The sequence below is a fragment of the Podarcis cretensis genome (assembly GCF_951804945.1).
Source record: "Podarcis cretensis genome assembly, chromosome: 5".
Classification (NCBI taxonomy): Eukaryota; Metazoa; Chordata; class Lepidosauria; order Squamata; family Lacertidae; genus Podarcis; species Podarcis cretensis.
Window position 1 is genome coordinate 66217369 of NC_137174.1, and position 19502 is coordinate 66236870.

Genomic DNA, 19502 nt, shown 5'->3' on the forward strand with positions numbered 1-19502 from the left:
TACATATTCCCAGTGGGGGATTAACTACTAATAGGAAATAAGGTTGGCAGTTGCTAGCCTATTATGCCAAACTCTGCTTCCATTTTGTGGCTGGCTGTGCCCCATACCGTCATATTTTGACTGATGGGCCTTAGAAATTTTCAGCTCTCTCAAGTGATCCCTGGGGATAGAAAGTTTGAGAACTCCTGGTCTCTTCTAACTAGAATTGGTGCTCCAGGGTCTCAGGCATAGGTCTTGCCTGGACCTGCTACCTAAAGGCAATTTAACTATGGACTCCAAGATCAGACATGCAGTACATTTACTCTGCCACTAAAATATGGCTGCTCCCGAAATTTATTCCCTTCCTGCTAATAGTTAATCCAACAGGGTTGCTAAAGGTGATTGAGAATTTATTGTACGTCACTGTGCTATGAAAAAGTTCTCCCTCGCTCACTTTGTCTGGTGTTTGGAGCAGGGGATCATTGCTTTAATAATTGCAGCTGACTATATTTATACTTGAAAGGGGGGGGCAGCTTGAGCTGCTCCTTCCTTCTGTTGGAGACTCAGCTGGGTACGAAAGAATATGCAGCTTGTCTGGAATTTTGGCTTCTCTTGGAGCCTTCAGAGCAACTTCCTGGAACTTTACAGGCCCAGGCTTCATCCTGAGCTACTCAGAACTGACTCTCTCTGTTTACTAACTAAATAAACACCCTTTACGTGCAAGTTCTTAGGTGCTGCTTTGAAAACAGCATGTCCTAAATCTGCAGAACAGGTGGAATCTGCCTATGCTGCATTTAATGGCAGGGCGTTTGGCCCTGTCAGGTTACTTAACAGCAAGCTGCTGTTGGGCTCCTCTGTCTAGCTATAATGTCTCACTCCATTTGTCTGCAGCCCTGAGGCTGGTCTCTCCACTAGAGGCAAATTCAGAGCCAATGCAGAATCTCAAAGCACTTTCTTTGGCATACTTTCCTGGTTTCTAGCAGACAAAGCATTTCATTTGTCTTTTACTACATATGCAGCTCTCAGTTCGTTCTTCGGTGCAGTTTAAGGTAGCCCTCATAGCAACTCTCAGGGGTGGTTAAGAGTTGAAAGAAAGTGTCTTGTCCAAGGTCACAGTGAGTGTCAGGGATTAAGCAGAGATTTGAACAGAAGTCTTCTCTGGTTCTACTCTCCTCTGTACCGCCCTTTGAGGGTGTGGTGGAAGAGTGCTGAAACGATGGAGCAGAGTACTTTCTCGTCAGTTCCTGGCATCTCCCAGATAGGGCAAGAAAGGGCTCGTTTCTGAAACCTTGGAGAGCCACTGCCATGCACAGTAAATGATACGGAGCTAGGTAGACTAATGGTCTAACTCTGCATCAAACAGCTTCCCATGTTTTATCATCTAACTTTAGAAAAAGTATTCATTGTACATATATTTAGGGCATGATCCTCTCTAACGTGGGCACCCGCTGCACATGCATAGAGGGGATTGCTTATAGAGCCATTGGAATATTTCCTGTGACAAGCAAAGTAGCTATATGCAAACTTATTCAATTTAGCATGATTTGTACAGATAATTTGACTTTTGCTGGACTGCAGTGTTTGTTTGTTTAAGTATACAGGGCAGGATTCACCTAACAAACCGTGTCAGCAGAAACCCTGTGCAATGGTGCTCCCCCCCCCCCGCGTGTCCCCCCCAACTGAATTTGGCTCTGGGGGTGTCATGAAAAACCCCAGAGCAGTGCAGAGAGAGACCATCTGTGCAAGCTAATATGCTTGTGACAGATGGAACGTTTGTAATAGTGCAACTCTGAAACCTGCCAACAGAGTTCTGCTTCTGTGTATGAACATTGCTTAACTCCTACCTTTCATGCCTTGAAAAGGGCTTTTAACCTGATTTATTCTGAGCATCTGGATCTCAAAGCTGTTAACCTCCACAGATTTTTCAGTAGGACTCATATTAGTTTTCTCCAGTAGAAATGGCAACAAAAATGTAAAGAAATACCTCCAAATCCTGATGCGTTTATTTTTGTTTATTCCTGCTGTTTAGCAAACAAAGAGTTATACTGTGGACTTGCGTGCCAAACCGGAGTACCACAAGTTCCTGATTGGCAAAGGAGGCGGTAACATTCGCAAGGTGCGTGATAATACTGGTGCCCGGATTATCTTCCCCACCTCGGAGGACAAAGATCAGGAGCTGATTACTATCATGGGAACAGAGGAAGCTGTCAAAGAGGCCCAGAAGGAGCTGGAAGTGCTCATCAAGAACCTGGTGAGGAAAAGGATCTTTTCATTTGTCAATATGAAGGGATAACCTTTTGATGTTGACATATGGACTTAAGGGAGATCGTTGCCCTGGAGAATTTTCAGGCAGTGACGATGCCTTGTGTGTTTCAGGACAATGTGATTGAAGATTCCATGACGGTGGACCCTAAGCATCACCGGCACTTTGTCATCCGGAAAGGGCAGGTGCTACGGACCATTGCAGAGGAGTATGGGGGTGTGATGGTCAGCTTTCCACGCCCTGGCACACAGAGTGACAAGGTCACCCTTAAAGGAGCAAAGGACTGTGTGGAAGCGGCAAAGAAACGCATCTTAGAGATCATTGATGACTTGGTGAGTGTCCATGTTAGAGGAGCAGCCTCTCTTCCCCATGGTCACTTTTTCCCCCCAAGTCTAGTTGTTTTTGTTTCTGGTTTGGTCTAGCCTTTATTAAAAAAAACCACTGGGTGTATCATAAACTCTCATAACACCTGATAAACAAGCCTCTTTAGATTCTAAGTTTTAGGTAAGAATTCTTAATTACTAATTATAGCCCTCTAATTGCAGCCAAAGTAAAGAAAGGGTTTGCTGGAACAGTCTGACCGTGACGTGCAGGAACCTGTTCTTTGCGATTTAATTTCATATAACCCTGGCATGTATTTCCTAACAGTCATACTTTTCTTCCATTATTGCACACATTATAGTCAACAAACAAACAATTCATAAATGTAGTACAGCATGCAATCTGATCCTGGCAGCTTGAATACAGAACCTAAAATCCCATAGAACTTTGCTGTCCTAAGGATAGAGATGAGATTTTCAAGGAAAACAGAGACATTCTAAAATGAACATTTGGCAGTATTGGAAGGCACGCCGCAGAAGGACACTGAGAAGTTGTTAAAAATCACAGTAATAAAAATGGTATACCGCACGTATCATCTGAAAATATTGGGCAGGATTCACCTCATCAGCAGGAGGGTGTCCTTTTGTCCATAGGGCTGCACCCCCTGAGATTGGCTTTGGTGGGGTCAGGTCACACCCTAAAACAGCACACACAGGAAGTGAGGGAGTTTAAAACTGATGTGAGTTACTTTGGGAGGCAATCATTATCTGGAAAGTGGGATAAAAATAGGAATAAATTCTTTTCTCCTCCCCCTAGGAAGCCCAGGTGACAATAGAATGCACCATTCTTCAGAAGTATCACCGCTCTATTATGGGCCCCAAAGGTTCCAGGATCCAGCAGATCACCCGTGACCATGGTGTTCAGATCAAATTCCCAGACCGGGAGGAGAACGTGGGTACGAGATCTTACAAGCCTGCCGGTAAAAGCAGGCGCCTGCGGGGGTGGGGAGCAACACAAAAGTGCCTCATATCTTCTGAGATGCTTCCAGAGCTGTGAAAATCTGTAATTGTGCTTTAGAAGTGAAATGGCTATTTTTCATAGGGTTTTTTTGTTTTTTGTTTTTTGTTTTAAAAAGCAACGCAGTTTCCTTAATCCCAGATGTGTTGCCTTGGGAGTCGGCTGAATGTGGCCTCCATTTACTACAGACTTGTCTTAAGGGCAGCATACTTTCAGAGTTGGTTAATCGTCTTCCAAAAGCCAAGGTAGAAGGGAAAACATGGCAAACTCTTAATGATTCTGTGCCTCTCCAAATAAGGCTATCCCACCACACATTGAGAACTGACAATTTAGGTGGGTAAATTCATTTATGAGCAGTAGGCCACATCCAAGATGTCAGCCAGCCAGACATCACTACTGGGAAACCAAAGAAACTTGGTGTGGAAGTTGGCTCTTGCATTTTTAACAGAGGATAATGATAAGTGGCACTTCAGACATGGCTTTTCTATGATCTGCCTAGGCCAGGAATTTTACAGTGAGAACAATCCATACCCCTGGGTGCCCTGGAGATAACAAGCTGGCAACTTCAGGCTAACCAGTTGAAAATGTAGTCACTCTTCTCACCTCTGTGATCATAGCTCCCACTGCAGAGTCGCCAGCCCAGGAGAATGGCAAAGAGGGTGGAGAAGGGAAGGAGAACAAAGAAACAGATCCTGGCTCCCCAAAGAAATGTGATACTATCATAATCTCTGGTCGTCGAGAGAAGTGTGAGGCAGCAAAAGAAGCCCTGCAGGTAAGATTATTTGTTGGGTGCTATGCCCTGAAAAAATACAGCTTTGCTTACTAGGTGCTGTAAAATGGCCCAGCCATATTTTGCTCATAAGGATCTTTTAATTGTACATGGCTCCAGGGACCGCTTAATTGACTATTAAATAATTTCCACTGAAGAAGCAGGATGTTGGCCTGAGTGGAAAAGGTAAATAATTGACCTCTTGAGGTGATTAGCTGTGGGACATTTTATGCAGCACCCACACTCAATATCTTGAATATTATTTTACTCTATGGCTTTGGTTTGACAGCTTCATGTGTTGCTGGGGTGAGAGTTTGTTTGGTGGGTTCTGGACAAGTACTTGTTGACAAAGTGATTCTTTTGCTTATAAGTTCTGCAGCTGGTGTAATTTCAGCCTTTCCTCTTCAGGCACTGGTTCCAGTTACCATTGAAGTAGAAGTTCCTTTTGACCTTCATCGTTTCATTATTGGTCAGAAGGGTGTTGGAATCAGGAAAATGATGGACGAGTTTGAGGTGAGCAGGCTCTCTGTTGACTCCTTCCATTTTTGGGCTTTGGAGAACAGATAGGCCAAAATATAAATACCACTCTTACTGATTATCCTAATGTTGAAACAGTCTTAAGACCACTGAAGAGGTCAAGCACAATTTTTCCTCCATGTGCTTGCACATGCACCTGAGATGTGCAATAACATATTTCCTGTTGTTCATTGTATTGTTTTTTGTGCTACAAGGAACTAAAGTAGCCTGTATAAACCCAGCAATGATACATTAAGGGTGGGTTTTTTTTGGGGGGGGGTTGCAATTTTAAGTACTTGAGAATTCCAGTTCTTTGAAGAAATATTGATTGTGAAGGTTATGGGTGGCTGCAAAGATGCTCCTATACAACAACTGCCCACTCCTGACATAATGATAGCTGCCTGGAATTTTTTGTAGGTGAACATCCAAGTCCCTGCCCCAGAGCTTCAGTCTGACATCATCTCTATCAGTGGGCTTGCTGCTAACCTGGACCGTGCCAAGGCCAGACTTCTTGAGAGGGTGAAGGAGCTGCAAGCTGAGCAAGAGGATCGGGTATGTGTCAGTCTCTCCCAGCTGCCTTGTCATATTAAAAACAATTAAAAGATCTATATTTTAGTCCTGCTTTATTTAAGAGTGGTGCTGTGGGAAGAGACTGTGGGATCTTGTCAGCAGCCTTAAGCAGGATGAGTTAATGCCGACAATGCTTTAATGCCTAATGTTGGAAGGTGAGGAGTGTGGCTCTCTGTAGTTCTGGGTTAGTAAGTATTCCTGCCATGCAGTCACTGTTGTTGTCTTAGCACTGCCTCAATTGGCAGAACTTGCAGTTGAAGCTTAGACTGAAGTCCCAGACCATGTACCAAAACAACATTTCTGAATCATGAAATTTTGAGTCTGGTTACAAGGAAAAGCTTGGTATGGGCATGAAGAGATGGTATGAAGCAAAACAAAGGAGAAAAAGTGAGCCCAAGGGCTTTAATAATTTGGAGCATGAGAATTAGGAGTAATAAGATTTAAATCTATTGGTCGTGGGTAGCGCTGTGGTCTAAACCACAGAGCCCTAGAGCTTGCTGATCAGAAGGTTGGCGGTTTGAATCCCTGCAATGGGGTGAGCTCCTGTTACTCGGTCCCAGCTGCTGCCAACCTAACAGTTCAAAAGCAAGTCAAGTGCAAGTAGATAAATAGGTACCGCTCCGGCGGGAAGGTAATCGGCGTTTCTGTGCGCTGCTCTGGTTCGCCAGAAGCAGCTTAGTGATGCTGGCCACATGACCCAGAAGCTGTACGCCGGCTCCCTTGGCCAATAAAGCGAGATGAGTGCACAACCCCAGAGTCATTCGCGACTGGACATAACGGTCAGGGGGTACCTTTACCTTTTAAGATTTAAATCTAAGAGGTTCATATCACATCGCTGCCACCTAGAAGAGAGTGGAAGGCTAAGGCAAAAGTATTCTCCCAATATGGGAGAGACAACAGGAGGCAGGGATGCTCTGTGGGCTTGTAAGATAATACTTCTTATGAAGACCAGTGTTTACAATGCAAGGTGCAAGTTTTTTGTGATTCAGGTCCAATGTTCCAATAAGTTTTCTAAAAATTAAAACCATGTGAGCAAGGGCTTGATATTAAGGCATTATCAGCTCTAGGTGATGGGAGTTAAACATATTTTTTACTATCGTATGAGGACTCCTCAGTTATGTAGCTAAATCTGACATTTACCAAAGTTGGATACAAATAATTCACCTAATTAGAGGTAGCAGCTGTGCAGATCCTTAAAAACATCCCTCTTGATCGTTCTAGGCTTTGCGAAATTTTAAGCTGACTGTTGCTGTGGAGCCCAGATACCACCCTAAAATCATTGGCAGGAAAGGGGCTGTGATCACTCAAATCCGCACAGAGCATGATGTCACTATACAGTTTCCAGATAAGGATGATGAATCTCAGGTGAGGAACTCCGGGAGAGCGGCTGGTATGGGGGAGGCTGTTTACAGAATGGAGGGGGCTTTCCTTTGAGCAGAGCTCCAATGAGCACCGTCTGCTCAATTTCCCTCATGGCCTCTTTGGCGGCCTTGTCGGGCTATTGGCCCTTGCTTGCCACAGAGGCCTGTGCTATGTGCTGCTGTCTTTAGGGGCCTGGGACTAACTCTTCAAACTTCCACCTCAGTCCCAGGATCAGATCACCATCACTGGTTATGAGAAGAATACTGAATCTGCCCGAGATGCCATCATGAAGATTGTTGGTGAATTGGAGCAGATGGTATCTGAGGACATCACTCTGGACCATCGTGTTCATGCCCGCATTATCGGAGCGCGGGGGAAAGCCATCCGCAAGATCATGGATGAGTTCAAGGTATGTAAAGGGCACATGGTATCTGATAGACATATGGTGTCATCTGTGACAACAGAGGTGTTTATTTTTGCTGAGTGTAATGAATGCATTCAAGAACCCAGGCACTTGGTTGGTTGTGCAGTGAGATTATGAGTACAGTCTTACCTTGGTTGTTGAACACCTTGGACGTTTTGGCTCCTGAACACTGCAAACCCAGAAGTGAGTGTTCTGGTTTGTGAACTATTTTTGGAAGCCGAACGTCCAACGGAGTTCCCTGCAGCCAATCAGAAGCCACACTTTGCTTTCTGAACATTTTGGAAGTCGAACGGACTTCCGGAACAGATTCCGTTCGACTTCCAATGTACAACTGTAGTGAGAAAATAACTTAGTGGCTGCCCAGACATGCACCCTTGCTTTTAGTAGTAACTGTAGATGGTCTTCAAACACCTTTAAGAGCATGTCAGGAAAAAATGCTGATGATTCAACTGAATTGCACAAGACAGGGCTTCCACTCAGTCACTGCACAGAAACAAAATCTGTACAACTGTGAAAATATGACTACAACTTGATTTATATGCCAGGGATAGGGAATAGGGAATATATGCCAGGGATAGGGAACAGTTCCCATCGTCCCTGATTGTCCCATGCAGGCTGGGTGTGATGGGAGTTGTAGTTCAACAACATCTTGAAGACTACAGATTCTCCCATCGCTATTATATGGGGACCTAAACAACTTAAGCCAGGCCTCTCAATATTCTGGTATTGTCTTCATCACTCTGCTTTCTCTAGCCTTTTTGTGTATGGCATGCAGGGAAATGAGACGATTAAAGACCTATTTTCTCATAATTTGTTAGCTGATCTGAAATCTTTGTCATTCCAGGTGGACATCCGCTTCCCCCAGAGTGGAGCTGCTGATCCAAATTGTGTGACTGTGACTGGACTCCCTGAGAATGTGGAGGAAGCCATTGATCATATCCTGAACCTGGAGGAGGAATATGTGAGTGTCAGAGTTCTTAAATCCAGGTAGTTTTTAGTACTTGAGAGAAGCCAGTATGTGGACCTTCCAAACTTCTCGGCTTGCTTCTTATGTATACACCACATATGGGTGATATCAAGAAAATACTGCTCCTTTTGCAATGTGTGTGTGTGTGAAATACACATGAATTTGTGCTGCAATAAACATCTCTAACTTGGACCACACTTGTTTGTATGGTGTTGCAGCTGGCAGATGTGGTGGACAATGAGGCAATGCAAGTCTACATGAAACCACCTGCTCATGGGGAAGCTAAGGCTGCATCAAAGGGATTTGTGGTGAGAGATGCCCCCTGGACACCAGGAAACACAGAGAAGGTAGGTGCTGCTTCCTTGATAGTTACTCTTTGTACTGAAAGGATGGCCAGGACTTTGGCTGGAGAGATGAGTCCTCTCATTATGAAGTTAAGAGTCAGTCCTCTTATTAGTGTGTAGAGTGATCTCTCTTCCCAATACCTGCCCTTCAACAGTGTCTGTTTCCCCCTAGCTGCCAGGAATTTTTGCACTACAACCTGAGGCACTAGGCCAGATACATCTTACCTAGCCAATTACTCCTCCCAGCGCCACTCATAAAAAAACTGTAAATTGCCAATGGGTTATGAACACTGGTGTGGATTATTGCAACCTCCACCATCCTGCTTCTGCATCATACTACTGTAGAACTCTATTCTATATCCTCATTCCCTGCAGGTGGGATAGCTGCCACGGAAAGGGGTGCAGGGCAGTTGGGCCTGATGCTGTCACATGATGGCAGTGAGACCAAGCCAGCTTTAGCCTGGAGAGCGCTCTCTCTCCAGTCCAAACCCTCCACCCAGCCCATTTGAAGGGAGGTTTGTATTGCTCTGCCCCTCATTCTTGAGTGTGCAGCTGGTTTTTTTTAAAGGCTCATCTTGGAAGAGGCTGCTTTACTATTGTTGGAAAAATCTTCCCTCAAGCTGTCTGTAGCAGCAGTGGATGAGACACTACCTTCAAAGCTTATCATTCTTGGTGCATTTTCGGGGCTGGTAGTGATCTGTAGAGAAGTTAAGTTCCTCTTCATATACAGTCAGTGATGTTGTTTAATGCAGCAATAGCACTTGTACTAGTTATGGTTTTGGCTTTTGTTTCCTTACAGGCCCCTGACATGACCAGTTCTGAAGATTTCCCAAGTTTTGGAGCTCAGGTGGCCCCCAAAACTCTACCTTGGGGTCCTAAGCGGTAATAGCGTGGAAGCAACAATCTTGTCCAGCCACCTGCCACAAGGTTTCCTTTCTGAATTCTGATCTAGTGGCTGGATCCAGTGCAGATTGCCCATGGGGGTCTCTTAATGAAACTAGAGTGCTACCCCTTTTGAGGTTCTCTGTTGTCCCTGCGCTTAGGCCTCACTATGCTTCAGTTTGACTCTTTCCTTTCTCCTTGCCCTGGAAGAAACTTTCCACGTAGATTCCAACCTAAAACACATACATTTTTTTTTTTTTTTTGCCTTTCAACTTTTCACTCAATCTCATGTTGGCCATGGTGTAGTAACCAAACCTCCCAGGTACACCTTGCAAAAAGCACTCTAGGCTCCATTAGGAGATCTCCTCACTGCAGCTAGGAATCTACTTCCTGTCTCTCAACCTCAGGAAATGCATTTCCTCAACTTTCTACAAAGCCAAAATATTTGCTCTTTTCCCCTCCTGCCCTGTTTCTCCAAGGCCTTACCTTTGTAGAGTGCAATCAACTTTTCCCTTTCAACTGCCAAACAAAAAACAAAACACGCACCCATCTAATACTGCTATGGGAGAGGAAATTGGCCAGAATGGATAGGTGGAGGTTCAGCCTGGAGATACGGCCCCAGGAAGCACTAAGAGGGGCATAACCCTTGCTGTGTTAGTCTGCATCGCTGAGTGTACCAAAATTCTCCCCTTGTTGGTGTGAGTATTGAATCGTGGCTCATCGCCAGTGTTTGGACACGTACACTCTTTTTTGTTCACCCTTCCCAGCAGTAGTATGGCTGAGTGGAACCAGAAAACTGACAGTATTATTGGGTCTAACAAAACTTGGTTCAACCAAAAGTGCCATGGTAGCATGTCACAGAAGGTGGTGAGCTATTAGTGTGGTGTTAGAGGGTACATTACTCTTTCTCCCTCCCCAGGCTTGATAGTGATGGCATTTAAATACCAGGGTTCAGAGTGTGTCTTTTTTGCTTTTTACTATTGCCTTCTTTCTACCTCAAGCCGGAATGACAGTGGCCTGCTTCTTCAGTCAAGCCCCTCTTGCTTCCTGTTATCATGACTGTTGTTCCTCTGTGAGCAGAGGGATCTGTGTGTGGCTTCAGCCTGGCTACATGCCATCAAACATCCCCTCCTACTAAGATGGTCTTAACCACCGTCGCATAATTTGGCCTGTAGTCTTGTGACAAAAGGTCTTGGGGAGGCAGGCAGGTAAGGAGTGGCTCTCACTTAAATTGAAGAAGCTGGATTGCAGTTCAGTCTTAAATCAAGCCTCTCTTGGAGGGGAGGAGAGAATACCTACATTCAGCAAAGGCCTTTCTGTAGTCTGGCAGCAAATGTTTTTGTCCTTTTGTCATGTCCCTCATACAACAGTAGTTTCTGCATTCTAGCTGCTGCCATAAACTGATACAAGGCTGCTTGTATTAAAGCTGCTCTTCCAGCCATTACATGGTATATATATCTTTTCTGCCGAAGGTGCTGGTGCCAGGGCTGGTCTGGTGCCAACTCTGCTCTCTGCCTACTGCCTCCCTTCCCCTCCAAAGAGCTTTTCTGAGCCATTAGCTAAGAACCGAACCCCAGGATTGCTTATGCCCCCGTTAATACATACTGGGAAAAGGTCTGCAAGGCTCTTGTCTTTCTTGACCGCTAGCCCAACAGGAAGGAAAGCCTCTTTCTTTCAGTAAACCTAGCTGAAGGGAGGAGAGATTTGTTTCTCTATGCTAATTCCACTTGGGGCAGGACAAGCCCTCTTACTATCTGAGCAGGAGACAAACAGGGTAGTAGTGTTTTAATGTATTGCCAGTAGTATACCTGGTGTCTGAATGTCAGTCACATCACTTGCAAATGTGTTTTTAGGCTTCAACTGCCATTGAGCATGGCCCCCCAACCCAGCCATTTGTTCAAACTGTTGAGAGTACTCTACCCCCTCTGTCCCATGTAGTCTGCAGCAGATGCTCTGCGGAGGTGTGCTCCATGTCCTCTTAATGTCTTCCATATTATGTTTCCATGGCAATGATCCCTTGGCCTTAACTTTGGAATTTGGAGATTATATGCAAAACATGTATAAAGGCTCATGAGTATGGATGACACTGGAATTTTATAAATTCTAAAAAAATAAAATAAAACCTGAAACAGCTTTTGAGTGGTTGTCTTTATTTTCTGTATACTTTAGTGTGTTTTTTAAGAAGTCACTAATTCAAAATTTCTACCAGCCTTCCTAATGAAATACTGAACAGCTGCTAACTCTTAACCTTTCACAATTAATTCCAAACAATTGTAAAAGAACTTGCACTTTTTAGCTGTTCATACTGAATGTTGGACAGATTCTGTCCATTTGCTGTCAGCAGGGGTACTGTTTAATCATGATTGCAATCACTAGTATTTGGCATATGCCACATTGCAGCTTCCAGCTAAAGCAGATTCAAACTGATGTGCAGAAAATACTCAGTCTTGTATTGCTTGTGTGAGAGGAAGAGGGGAGCAGGCAGCTTGTGAAGCTCAGTACAAGCTCTCAAATGGTTGCCTTCTCAAGCAGTAATCTTCTGTTAAGCTGGCCACTGCATACTAAGCAAAGTGTACAGCTACTCTCCAATAATCTGCCCTTAGCACATCAGAGCAGCTCTCACTCTTATAAGCCATTCAAGTGATGCAGCTTCTTCCCTCTTTGGAAGATTCCTTGTCGCTAAGCAGTACTTCTTCACAAGTTAAAAAGCAGCCCTCCCTCTTTGTAAACAGGAATGTAGGACTCCTCTGTGCTCACTGCTAGACTATAACTCTATAAATATCAGCAGAAGTCACTTCTTGGGCGTGAGGACATGGAAGGCCTGACAAAGCTGTTCAGTTAGGCAAATGATTGCAGAGCTGATGAGTGGGTTGGTTCCAGAATGTCTTTCAGCATCGTGAGCCTACTATGGTGCTTTCTCTGCCAGAGGGGTTGGATTTCTCGCATCTATCACTTCGGTGAGGGCCTGTCACAAGAGAAATCAACAGTCAACAGGGTAGAGAAGCATTGTTTACCTGGCTTCCCAACGTGGAGGTCGCTGGTGATAACTAACAGACAAGACAATGATGGTGAGGTCAACACATTGTAGGTGGAATGACAGATTGGCCCTACAGTGACTTCTGTGATGGGAAGCCAGGTAAGCGATGCCAGTGCACTGACAGCTGCTATACCACCTAAAGATGCATAGCTGTGTCAGTTCTACACAGCTTACATTTCAACTTGCTTATTACCCAAACCTCAATATTGCCACCCTTGAGATACGGTAAAGTAATTGGAGCATGCAGTTTAAGCAAAGAGCCCACTCAACCGTAACACGCCAGCAGTAAAGTTGCTTCAAAAAAGTAAGCCCAAAATTCCTAATACCTTGAAGTCAACACACCTGAGACCAAGAGAGTTGAAACTTGGCTTGTTATTAGAAAAATTCTATGGAGTTGTCCATAGATTGTTGGCACAATATGCTTTGAATGATAGCAGAGGAGCCGTATGTGTGATCAAAGGGTGAGCCAACCTCCAGAATCTTACTTTGCTTTGTCAAATGACACATACTAGGAAAAATATAAGACCTTCCCCTAAAAGGTATGTGTCAGAAAGATTGGTGTTGACATACAGGCTGGAACTTAACGCAATCAGCAGCTGAAATTGCCAGTTCTTGATACCAGCTTCCAAAAATAAGGTACACCCCCCACAACAGATAGACCGGTGTCACTAGTTATCTAATACAAGAAAAATACTATGCTATTATTTTAACACAGTCTTCCAAACTTGGGTCCCCAGCTGTTGTTGGACTATAACCCCCACCATCCCTAGCTAGCAGGCCAGGGATGATGGAAATTGTAGTTCAAAAACAGCTGGAAACCTAAGTTTGGGAAACACTGTTACTGTGGGTTTGTATCTAATGAACTTGTCCAATTAGTGCAAGGACATCTGCTTGTGCAACAGAACTTACTTGCCCCGCCAAAAAATCTGCTTTGGAGGGTTGGGGAAACCCCCAAACACGCAAGGAATGGAGTAGGGCAATTCTGTTGTGCAAGCAGAAGGACAAGTTCACCAGATACAACTCTATAATACAGTATCAAGGTAAAAGTAGGTTATTTGGGGAGGAATGTAGGTAGGGTAGAGGGGCTACTCTTGTGTGTTTGAGCACTTTTGTTCCCCCATCATGGTTCACAGTGTGGGCACAGAGACTTAAGATTCCCTGACAAAGACCAATGGACGTATACTCATGTGCCAGACAGGAAACAAAGGTTATATTTACCTCATAAGCTGCAAGGCTGCTTACTGAGAAAGGGAGGGAAATTGACATCCTATATTTCTGACAGCAAGTGAACCTTGCTGCTTTACCTAGTCCTGTAAAAGGAAACTTCTTCCAGGAGACAAAGAAGGGGATTCATCACAGGAACAGTGTGACTCAGTTTTGGTTAAGGTTTATGGCATTAAGCACTTTAGATGGTCTTTGGAAGAGAAAATCCAAGTACCGATTCAAAATAATATTTAAAAATAAACGATTACCTTGTTCTCAGCCAGAGCCTCTTTAGCTAGATACTGCTCTCGCTTCACTTTGATCTCCACCACTTCTGGGATGTCGGGCACCATCATATCAATCAGACGTGCAATGAAGAAGACCACGTGCTGGGAAAAGGAGGCAAGAAAGCTGCAGATAGTCAGTGGCCCAATTTGCCAGAGTGGGAGCAAGCAAGTCAGGACCATGCAGCAGCAATCTGGCCCAGCTGTTCAGAACTAGATGGATGGGGAATCCTGCTGCATGTCTGACTCCAGTGTATGTGTTCTCTCCTCCCTCCACCCTGCCAGTTATATGGAATTGCAGTGAAACTATGACTGGAGCCTATCTCACCAATTAAGGGGTGCTTTATCAAAGATGATAAGGGATCTCCTGTGTCCCAGAAAGCAGGACTAGTGCACATGTAGCTGTACTACAGTGGTCTTAAAATGTGACACCTTTATTACATCGAAACTCAATAGAAAAGTAGTTAGTGTACTACGTACAGATCAGCACAGAGCAAGCTATCCATGGGATACAGATTGCTCTACTATACAAATTCCATTTCCCTTTGAATAAGCTGGGATAGAGGACTTCCACAAGCACCAAGAAGGTGCATTTGTAGATTATTTACAGAACAAGGCACATCCTGGTGGCACTGTCAGTAGACTCTTGACCAGGATGTAGCAATGACCTCATCCAGTTGGAGTGATTTAACATCTTGCCTGGACCAGATCTGCAGTAGCTGCTAAATTCTGCAGAAACGGCAGCTCCATCAAAGCCATCTCAGCACCGGTTCCTGAAATCATCATCATCACCTGCCTTTTTCCCCCAGACTGGGACTTAAGGCAGCTAAATAGCTTCTTTGCAACCACAGTTGGCTCCCCCCCCCCTTTTTTTAAGGTCCTACACACTAACAACAGAGTTGCCTATGTGCCAATGTCTGAAATGAATTCAGAATGAGAGGATTATTTATTTATTTATTTATTACATTTATATGCTACCTTTCCTCCAAGGAACTCGAGGTGTAGTACATGACTCTATTCCCTCCCCATTTTATATTCATAACAATCGTATGAGAGAGGTTAGGTGAAGAGACAGGGGCTGACCCAAGATCACCCAGTGAGTTTCATGGCTGAGTGGGATTTGAACCTTGTCTCCGAGGCTCCAGTCAACATATGACATCTTGTACTGTAGGACACTAGGGACGCGGGTGGTGCTGTGGGTTAAACCACAGAGCCTAGGACTTGCCGATCAGAAGGTCGGCGGTTTGAATCCCTGCAACGGGGTGAGCTCCCGTTGCTCAGTCCCTGCTCCTGCCAACCTAGCAGTTTGAAAGCACGTCAAAGTGCAAGTAGATAAATAGGTACCACTCCGGCAGGAAGGTAAATGGCGTTTCCGTGCGCTGCTCTGGTTCACCAGAGGCGGCTTAGTCATGCTGGCCACATGACCTAGAAGCTGTACGCTGGCTCCCTCAGCCAATAAAGCGAGATGAGCGCCGCAACCCCAGAGTCGTCTGTGACTGGACCTAATGGTCAGGGGTCCCTTTACCTTTACCTTTATCTTACTGTAGGTCACTGGGTCTTTATAAACAAATAATGACATTAGGACTGCAAACAACAAGTGAGCCGGTGCAAAAAGTTATGTTTTGGGGCAGGGGCATATTCTAGTAACCATTTCATCTCCCCCAACCCCTTTCCTTCCACCACCATGTGATGTAATCCAAACAAGACTGCCCAAATATGGTAATAGGTGCTGTAATAGGTGGGTAGATGTGAATGGGACCTCTTGTTTGTAGAGCAGCATTTTGGGGACACTTGGAGGGAAACAAACCTCAAATACAATTATGAAGCCAAGGCGGATTGCCAGTAGATTCCAATAAGCTAGTGAATACCTGCCACTTTGTTCTCGATATGCTCTGTACCTGAGGAGATAGAGCTGTAAGTTAAAGAGGTATGCTGAGTAGCCCTGAAGTAGTCAACATAGCAACCATACATTTGCAGGAAACAAACTAAATGTCTTGCTTCTCTCCATGCCTTCCTGTAAGCCACCACTAAATTCCCTTTAGTTAAACTAACAGAGACCTGAGTAGATTTTCTGCATTCAGATCCTGGTTGTCATTCTAAAGATTAATATTAAGTCGTCTGTCCACTTGGTTATAGCAAGGGGGGGAGCCAAAAGATGCTTATTTTCAGGGCTGCAATTCCTATGCATGCTTTTCTGGGAACAAGCCTCGTGGGAAGGAACATAGCTCAGAAGCAGAGCATATGCACTGCATGCAGAAAATCCTAGGTTCAGTCTCTGGCATCTCTAAGTAGGACTGGGAATGTCCCCTGAAACCCTGGACTACTGCTGCCAAGTGGCAGGGGTCACCAACACAGCACTTAGTCCTCCTAGAAGGGATGGTTGCCATACCAGATGTTTATGACAGTATGTGGTATGTTATTCCATGTGCCGTGGTCCATGATTCTCCCCTCCAATTTTTTAAAAAATCCTGCACTATCTGATTTTCTGAGAAAACACTTTGTCCCAAAATAGGCAAGCTATTTTTCAAGAACCTGCCCTCTGTTTAATTTTTGAAGCAATGGACCTGTCCAGTGTCCCCCATGAGGAAGACAGCTGAGATAGAAAAGTGGGAGATCCTACCTGCATGTGACATTGTGCTCCAGGACAAAAGATTTTGGGGCATAGGCCAGGGTGAAGTCAATGTAGCCTTGTAGATCGCTGGCATGAGTGTACTGGTAATATAGCCGAGGGAGGAAGTCAGAGGTGAAGGCAATCAGAAAGGCCTGGAACAAGATAGGCACAATAACAGTCTCTGTCTAAAGAACCATTTCGTTTCCAGGTGTTAAATGGAACACATCCACCCACTTTTCTGTCTTACTCCAACTTCTTTACACAACATGTGTATCAAGTTTCTGCAAAGTCATAGCAACCCAGGAAGCTGCCTTCTATTAAGTCAGACCATTAAGTCAGCTCAGTATTGCTGCAGGCAGAGAACCTTGACCCAGCACTACTCACATTGCTAACGACTGCCAGGTGTGTAATGACTTCCAGGATAGGGAACCAGATGCCCATGCCTTGGGCCCGCTCAGCAACCGGCCGCCTGTATTCACAAACAAATTTGTGAGCATCCAAGCGAATTTCCACCCAGTTGTTGAGCAAGGCAAAGAGAGGTGCCAAGGGGCAGGCGGCCACAAAGATGGTAATGAAGCCAAACTGCAGGACTGAAGAGGAAAGAAAGAAGACATTATAAGGGAAGGCAAGCACAAAGAAATCCCATGCAGGAGATAATGTAGGTGAGCCCATACAAGAATTCTGTCCACAGGAACTTTGGATAGCATTTGCTAAGTTGTTCCTTTTCTTAGGAGGTTATGCACACACTCTTTTGACCTGAGTAAAGCTTTTGACCCCATGTATTCTAATTGTCACTCCTCTAGGGCTACCAACTGGTGGGTGAGTGGAACAAGCACAAGTGCTCTTGAACCAGAACGGTTGACCTGAGAACATGGTATAGTCAAAGCGAGATACAGGACTCAGTGTGCCTCACGCACTTACACAGACTAAGCCCTCAACTGTCACGGAACTGTCCTCAGTTGCTCATCTCCTTCCTTCCCAAATAATTCGTACCCATTTCCAGGTATTCGTTAAAGAGCCCTTCATAGGGCAGCAGTTCGTAATCACTCTCCCAGAGCTGCTTCGTGGAGCTTTCCTGGCCCTCATTCCTTTTAGAGTGAGACTTCCGCTTCTGCCACCATGATTTCAACTTCCTGTGGAGAGCAAGAAGACACAGTTAACATGTTCAGGTTTTGCCCTCTTATTGTTCAACAAGAGACGATCAATTAGTGGCTACATGTCTGCATCTAGGCCTAGACAGAGTTTTGATCTAGCCCCAGAATTGAATCTATAGGGTAGGAGTAACTAATGTTGCATCTTTCAGAAGCTGTTTGACTACAACTACTGTCCTCCCTGACCACTGGACCATGTTGGCTAGGGCTGTTGTAGTGCCACAACATCTTGAGGTAGGGATGGAGGAGAAAAAATTATTCAGTTTGCATTTAAAGCAGCATATCAAATTAGCACTTCCTGAAACAATATGAGAACGGAAATATAGCCTTCCTTCAAAATTTGCACTTATCCAGATTTTATGATGCAGTTCTCCAACCAAACCTTTACAAAAATGTATATTATGTTAGGGGGAAATGTGCACAAAAATTAATACATTAGTGAAAATCTATATATTTTGGGGAATGATATGTCTTTTCATCTTGTTGATTCTCTACAGGTCTGGCCACGTCTGGATAGTCCATTGCAGCAAAGCACAAGATCACAAAGACTCACGGGATGAGGAGCTCCTGCACATTATTAATTATTTGCTTTCCCACCATGATGACAAGCAGCTCTTGGGCAAGTTCAATGAGGCAGCCACCTGGACCACACTGGAGAAAACAGAGAGAGGCTTTAGAAGGATGATGCAGCAGAGAAACAATTATATGGAGAAGCATTTAGTCATGTGATCCCTCATCTGTAGAGAAACAGTCTAGAGACAGGTTAGCTACTTCATTTGCTGCTGGTGAAAAGGAAACCTCAATTCTCTACTCCCCTGGGAATCTCTACACCAAACACTGGGGTCTCAGAGCACATCATGCCTACTTAAAAGATTTCCACCACATTAAAACATTGGGGAAGGAAAGAATGAATGAGTCTTTTTAATTGTATGTCCTTAAATGTAATTGCTTTCAGAACGTCTAAATCTGTTTCTGCTTTGTTTTGTTTTTAAATGGTATATCTGTTTGCTGCCCTGTGCTCTTTAAGGATAAAGGGTGGGATATAAATTCAATAAATAATAATAATCTGGCTAAAAGCACTTGACATTGGATAGATGGAGCTAGAAGAGGGATTATTTTGGTTTTTAGAGAAACATCCACTCCCAGCATTGAGCCTGATTCCCTCTTTATCTGGCCTCTGCCTTTGGAATGGCTGACCCTGTTTCCTTGGCAAAGAGAGTGCCTTCTTTATTTTATTGCTGCATTTATTATACAGAGTTTAACTCCAGTCTTAAAGGTACCTTACTAATGGTGCCAGCCACTCTAGAACAACCCCTAATCAGCTGTTATTTCTAGAGTCCATGTCCTGCACTGCTCTCTTTTTAGATACTTACATCTTCATTGCGGATACCCAGCAATGTGGAATAGCGTCCTGGATAGCCTACAAACCTGAAGGTGAAGAAAGTATAAAAATAAAAGGCCAAGACAGTCAGCTGCAAGGTCTTTCTTTACACGAGGCATAAACACCCTACTCTGTGCATAAAGAGAAGCCATCTACTGTAACCAATCGCAAGGCGCCTTCATACAATTTGCTGCCTCAAATGGCTCAGCCAACACAACCCTCAGACTCATAGAAAAGAGGAGTACAGTGGTACCTCCAGTTACAAACTTAATTCATTCCGGAGGACCGCTCTTAAGCCGAAACTGTTCATAACCCAAGGTGTGCTTTCGCTAATGGCGCCTCCTGCTGCTGCCACGCTGCTGGCACATGACTTCCACTCGCATCCCAGGGCAAAGTTTGCAACCAGGAGCATCTACCTCCG

At 44.6% G+C, this 19502-nt stretch overlaps 2 protein-coding genes across 4 annotated transcripts in view; one reads left to right on the top strand and one right to left on the bottom strand.

The window, feature by feature from the left end:
• The window catches only part of HDLBP (high density lipoprotein binding protein), a 53770-nt gene extending 42225 nt beyond the window's left edge, over positions 1-11545 (top strand). Inside the window, exons 18-28 of the mRNA XM_079977326.1 lie at positions 2009-2230; positions 2356-2574; positions 3380-3518; positions 4198-4352; positions 4758-4862; positions 5283-5417; positions 6657-6800; positions 7021-7206; positions 8066-8182; positions 8407-8535; positions 9332-11545. Of these exons, the coding sequence (XP_079833452.1) occupies positions 2009-2230; positions 2356-2574; positions 3380-3518; positions 4198-4352; positions 4758-4862; positions 5283-5417; positions 6657-6800; positions 7021-7206; positions 8066-8182; positions 8407-8535; positions 9332-9418 (1638 nt within the window). The 3' untranslated portion in view covers positions 9419-11545. The remainder of the gene's footprint in view (positions 1-2008; positions 2231-2355; positions 2575-3379; positions 3519-4197; positions 4353-4757; positions 4863-5282; positions 5418-6656; positions 6801-7020; positions 7207-8065; positions 8183-8406; positions 8536-9331) is intronic.
• A 745-nt stretch (positions 11546-12290) lies between these two features.
• ANO7 (anoctamin 7) overlaps positions 12291-19502 on the bottom strand; it is a 32086-nt gene continuing 24874 nt past the window's right edge. For 2 of the 3 annotated variants that reach the window (XM_079977331.1, XM_079977332.1), the window contains exons 17-24: positions 19074-19128; positions 18254-18351; positions 17543-17682; positions 16934-17139; positions 16559-16701; positions 15746-15836; positions 13924-14043; positions 12291-12379 (exon numbers count right to left, since the gene is read on the bottom strand). In XM_079977331.1, coding sequence (XP_079833457.1) covers positions 12320-12379; positions 13924-14043; positions 15746-15836; positions 16559-16701; positions 16934-17139; positions 17543-17682; positions 18254-18351; positions 19074-19128 — 913 coding nt within the window. In that variant the 3' untranslated portion in view covers positions 12291-12319. Of the gene's footprint in view, positions 12380-13923; positions 14044-15745; positions 15851-16558; positions 16702-16933; positions 17140-17542; positions 17683-18253; positions 18352-19073; positions 19129-19502 lie in introns of those variants that run through there. The other variant, XR_013839308.1, reaches the window with a different exon arrangement.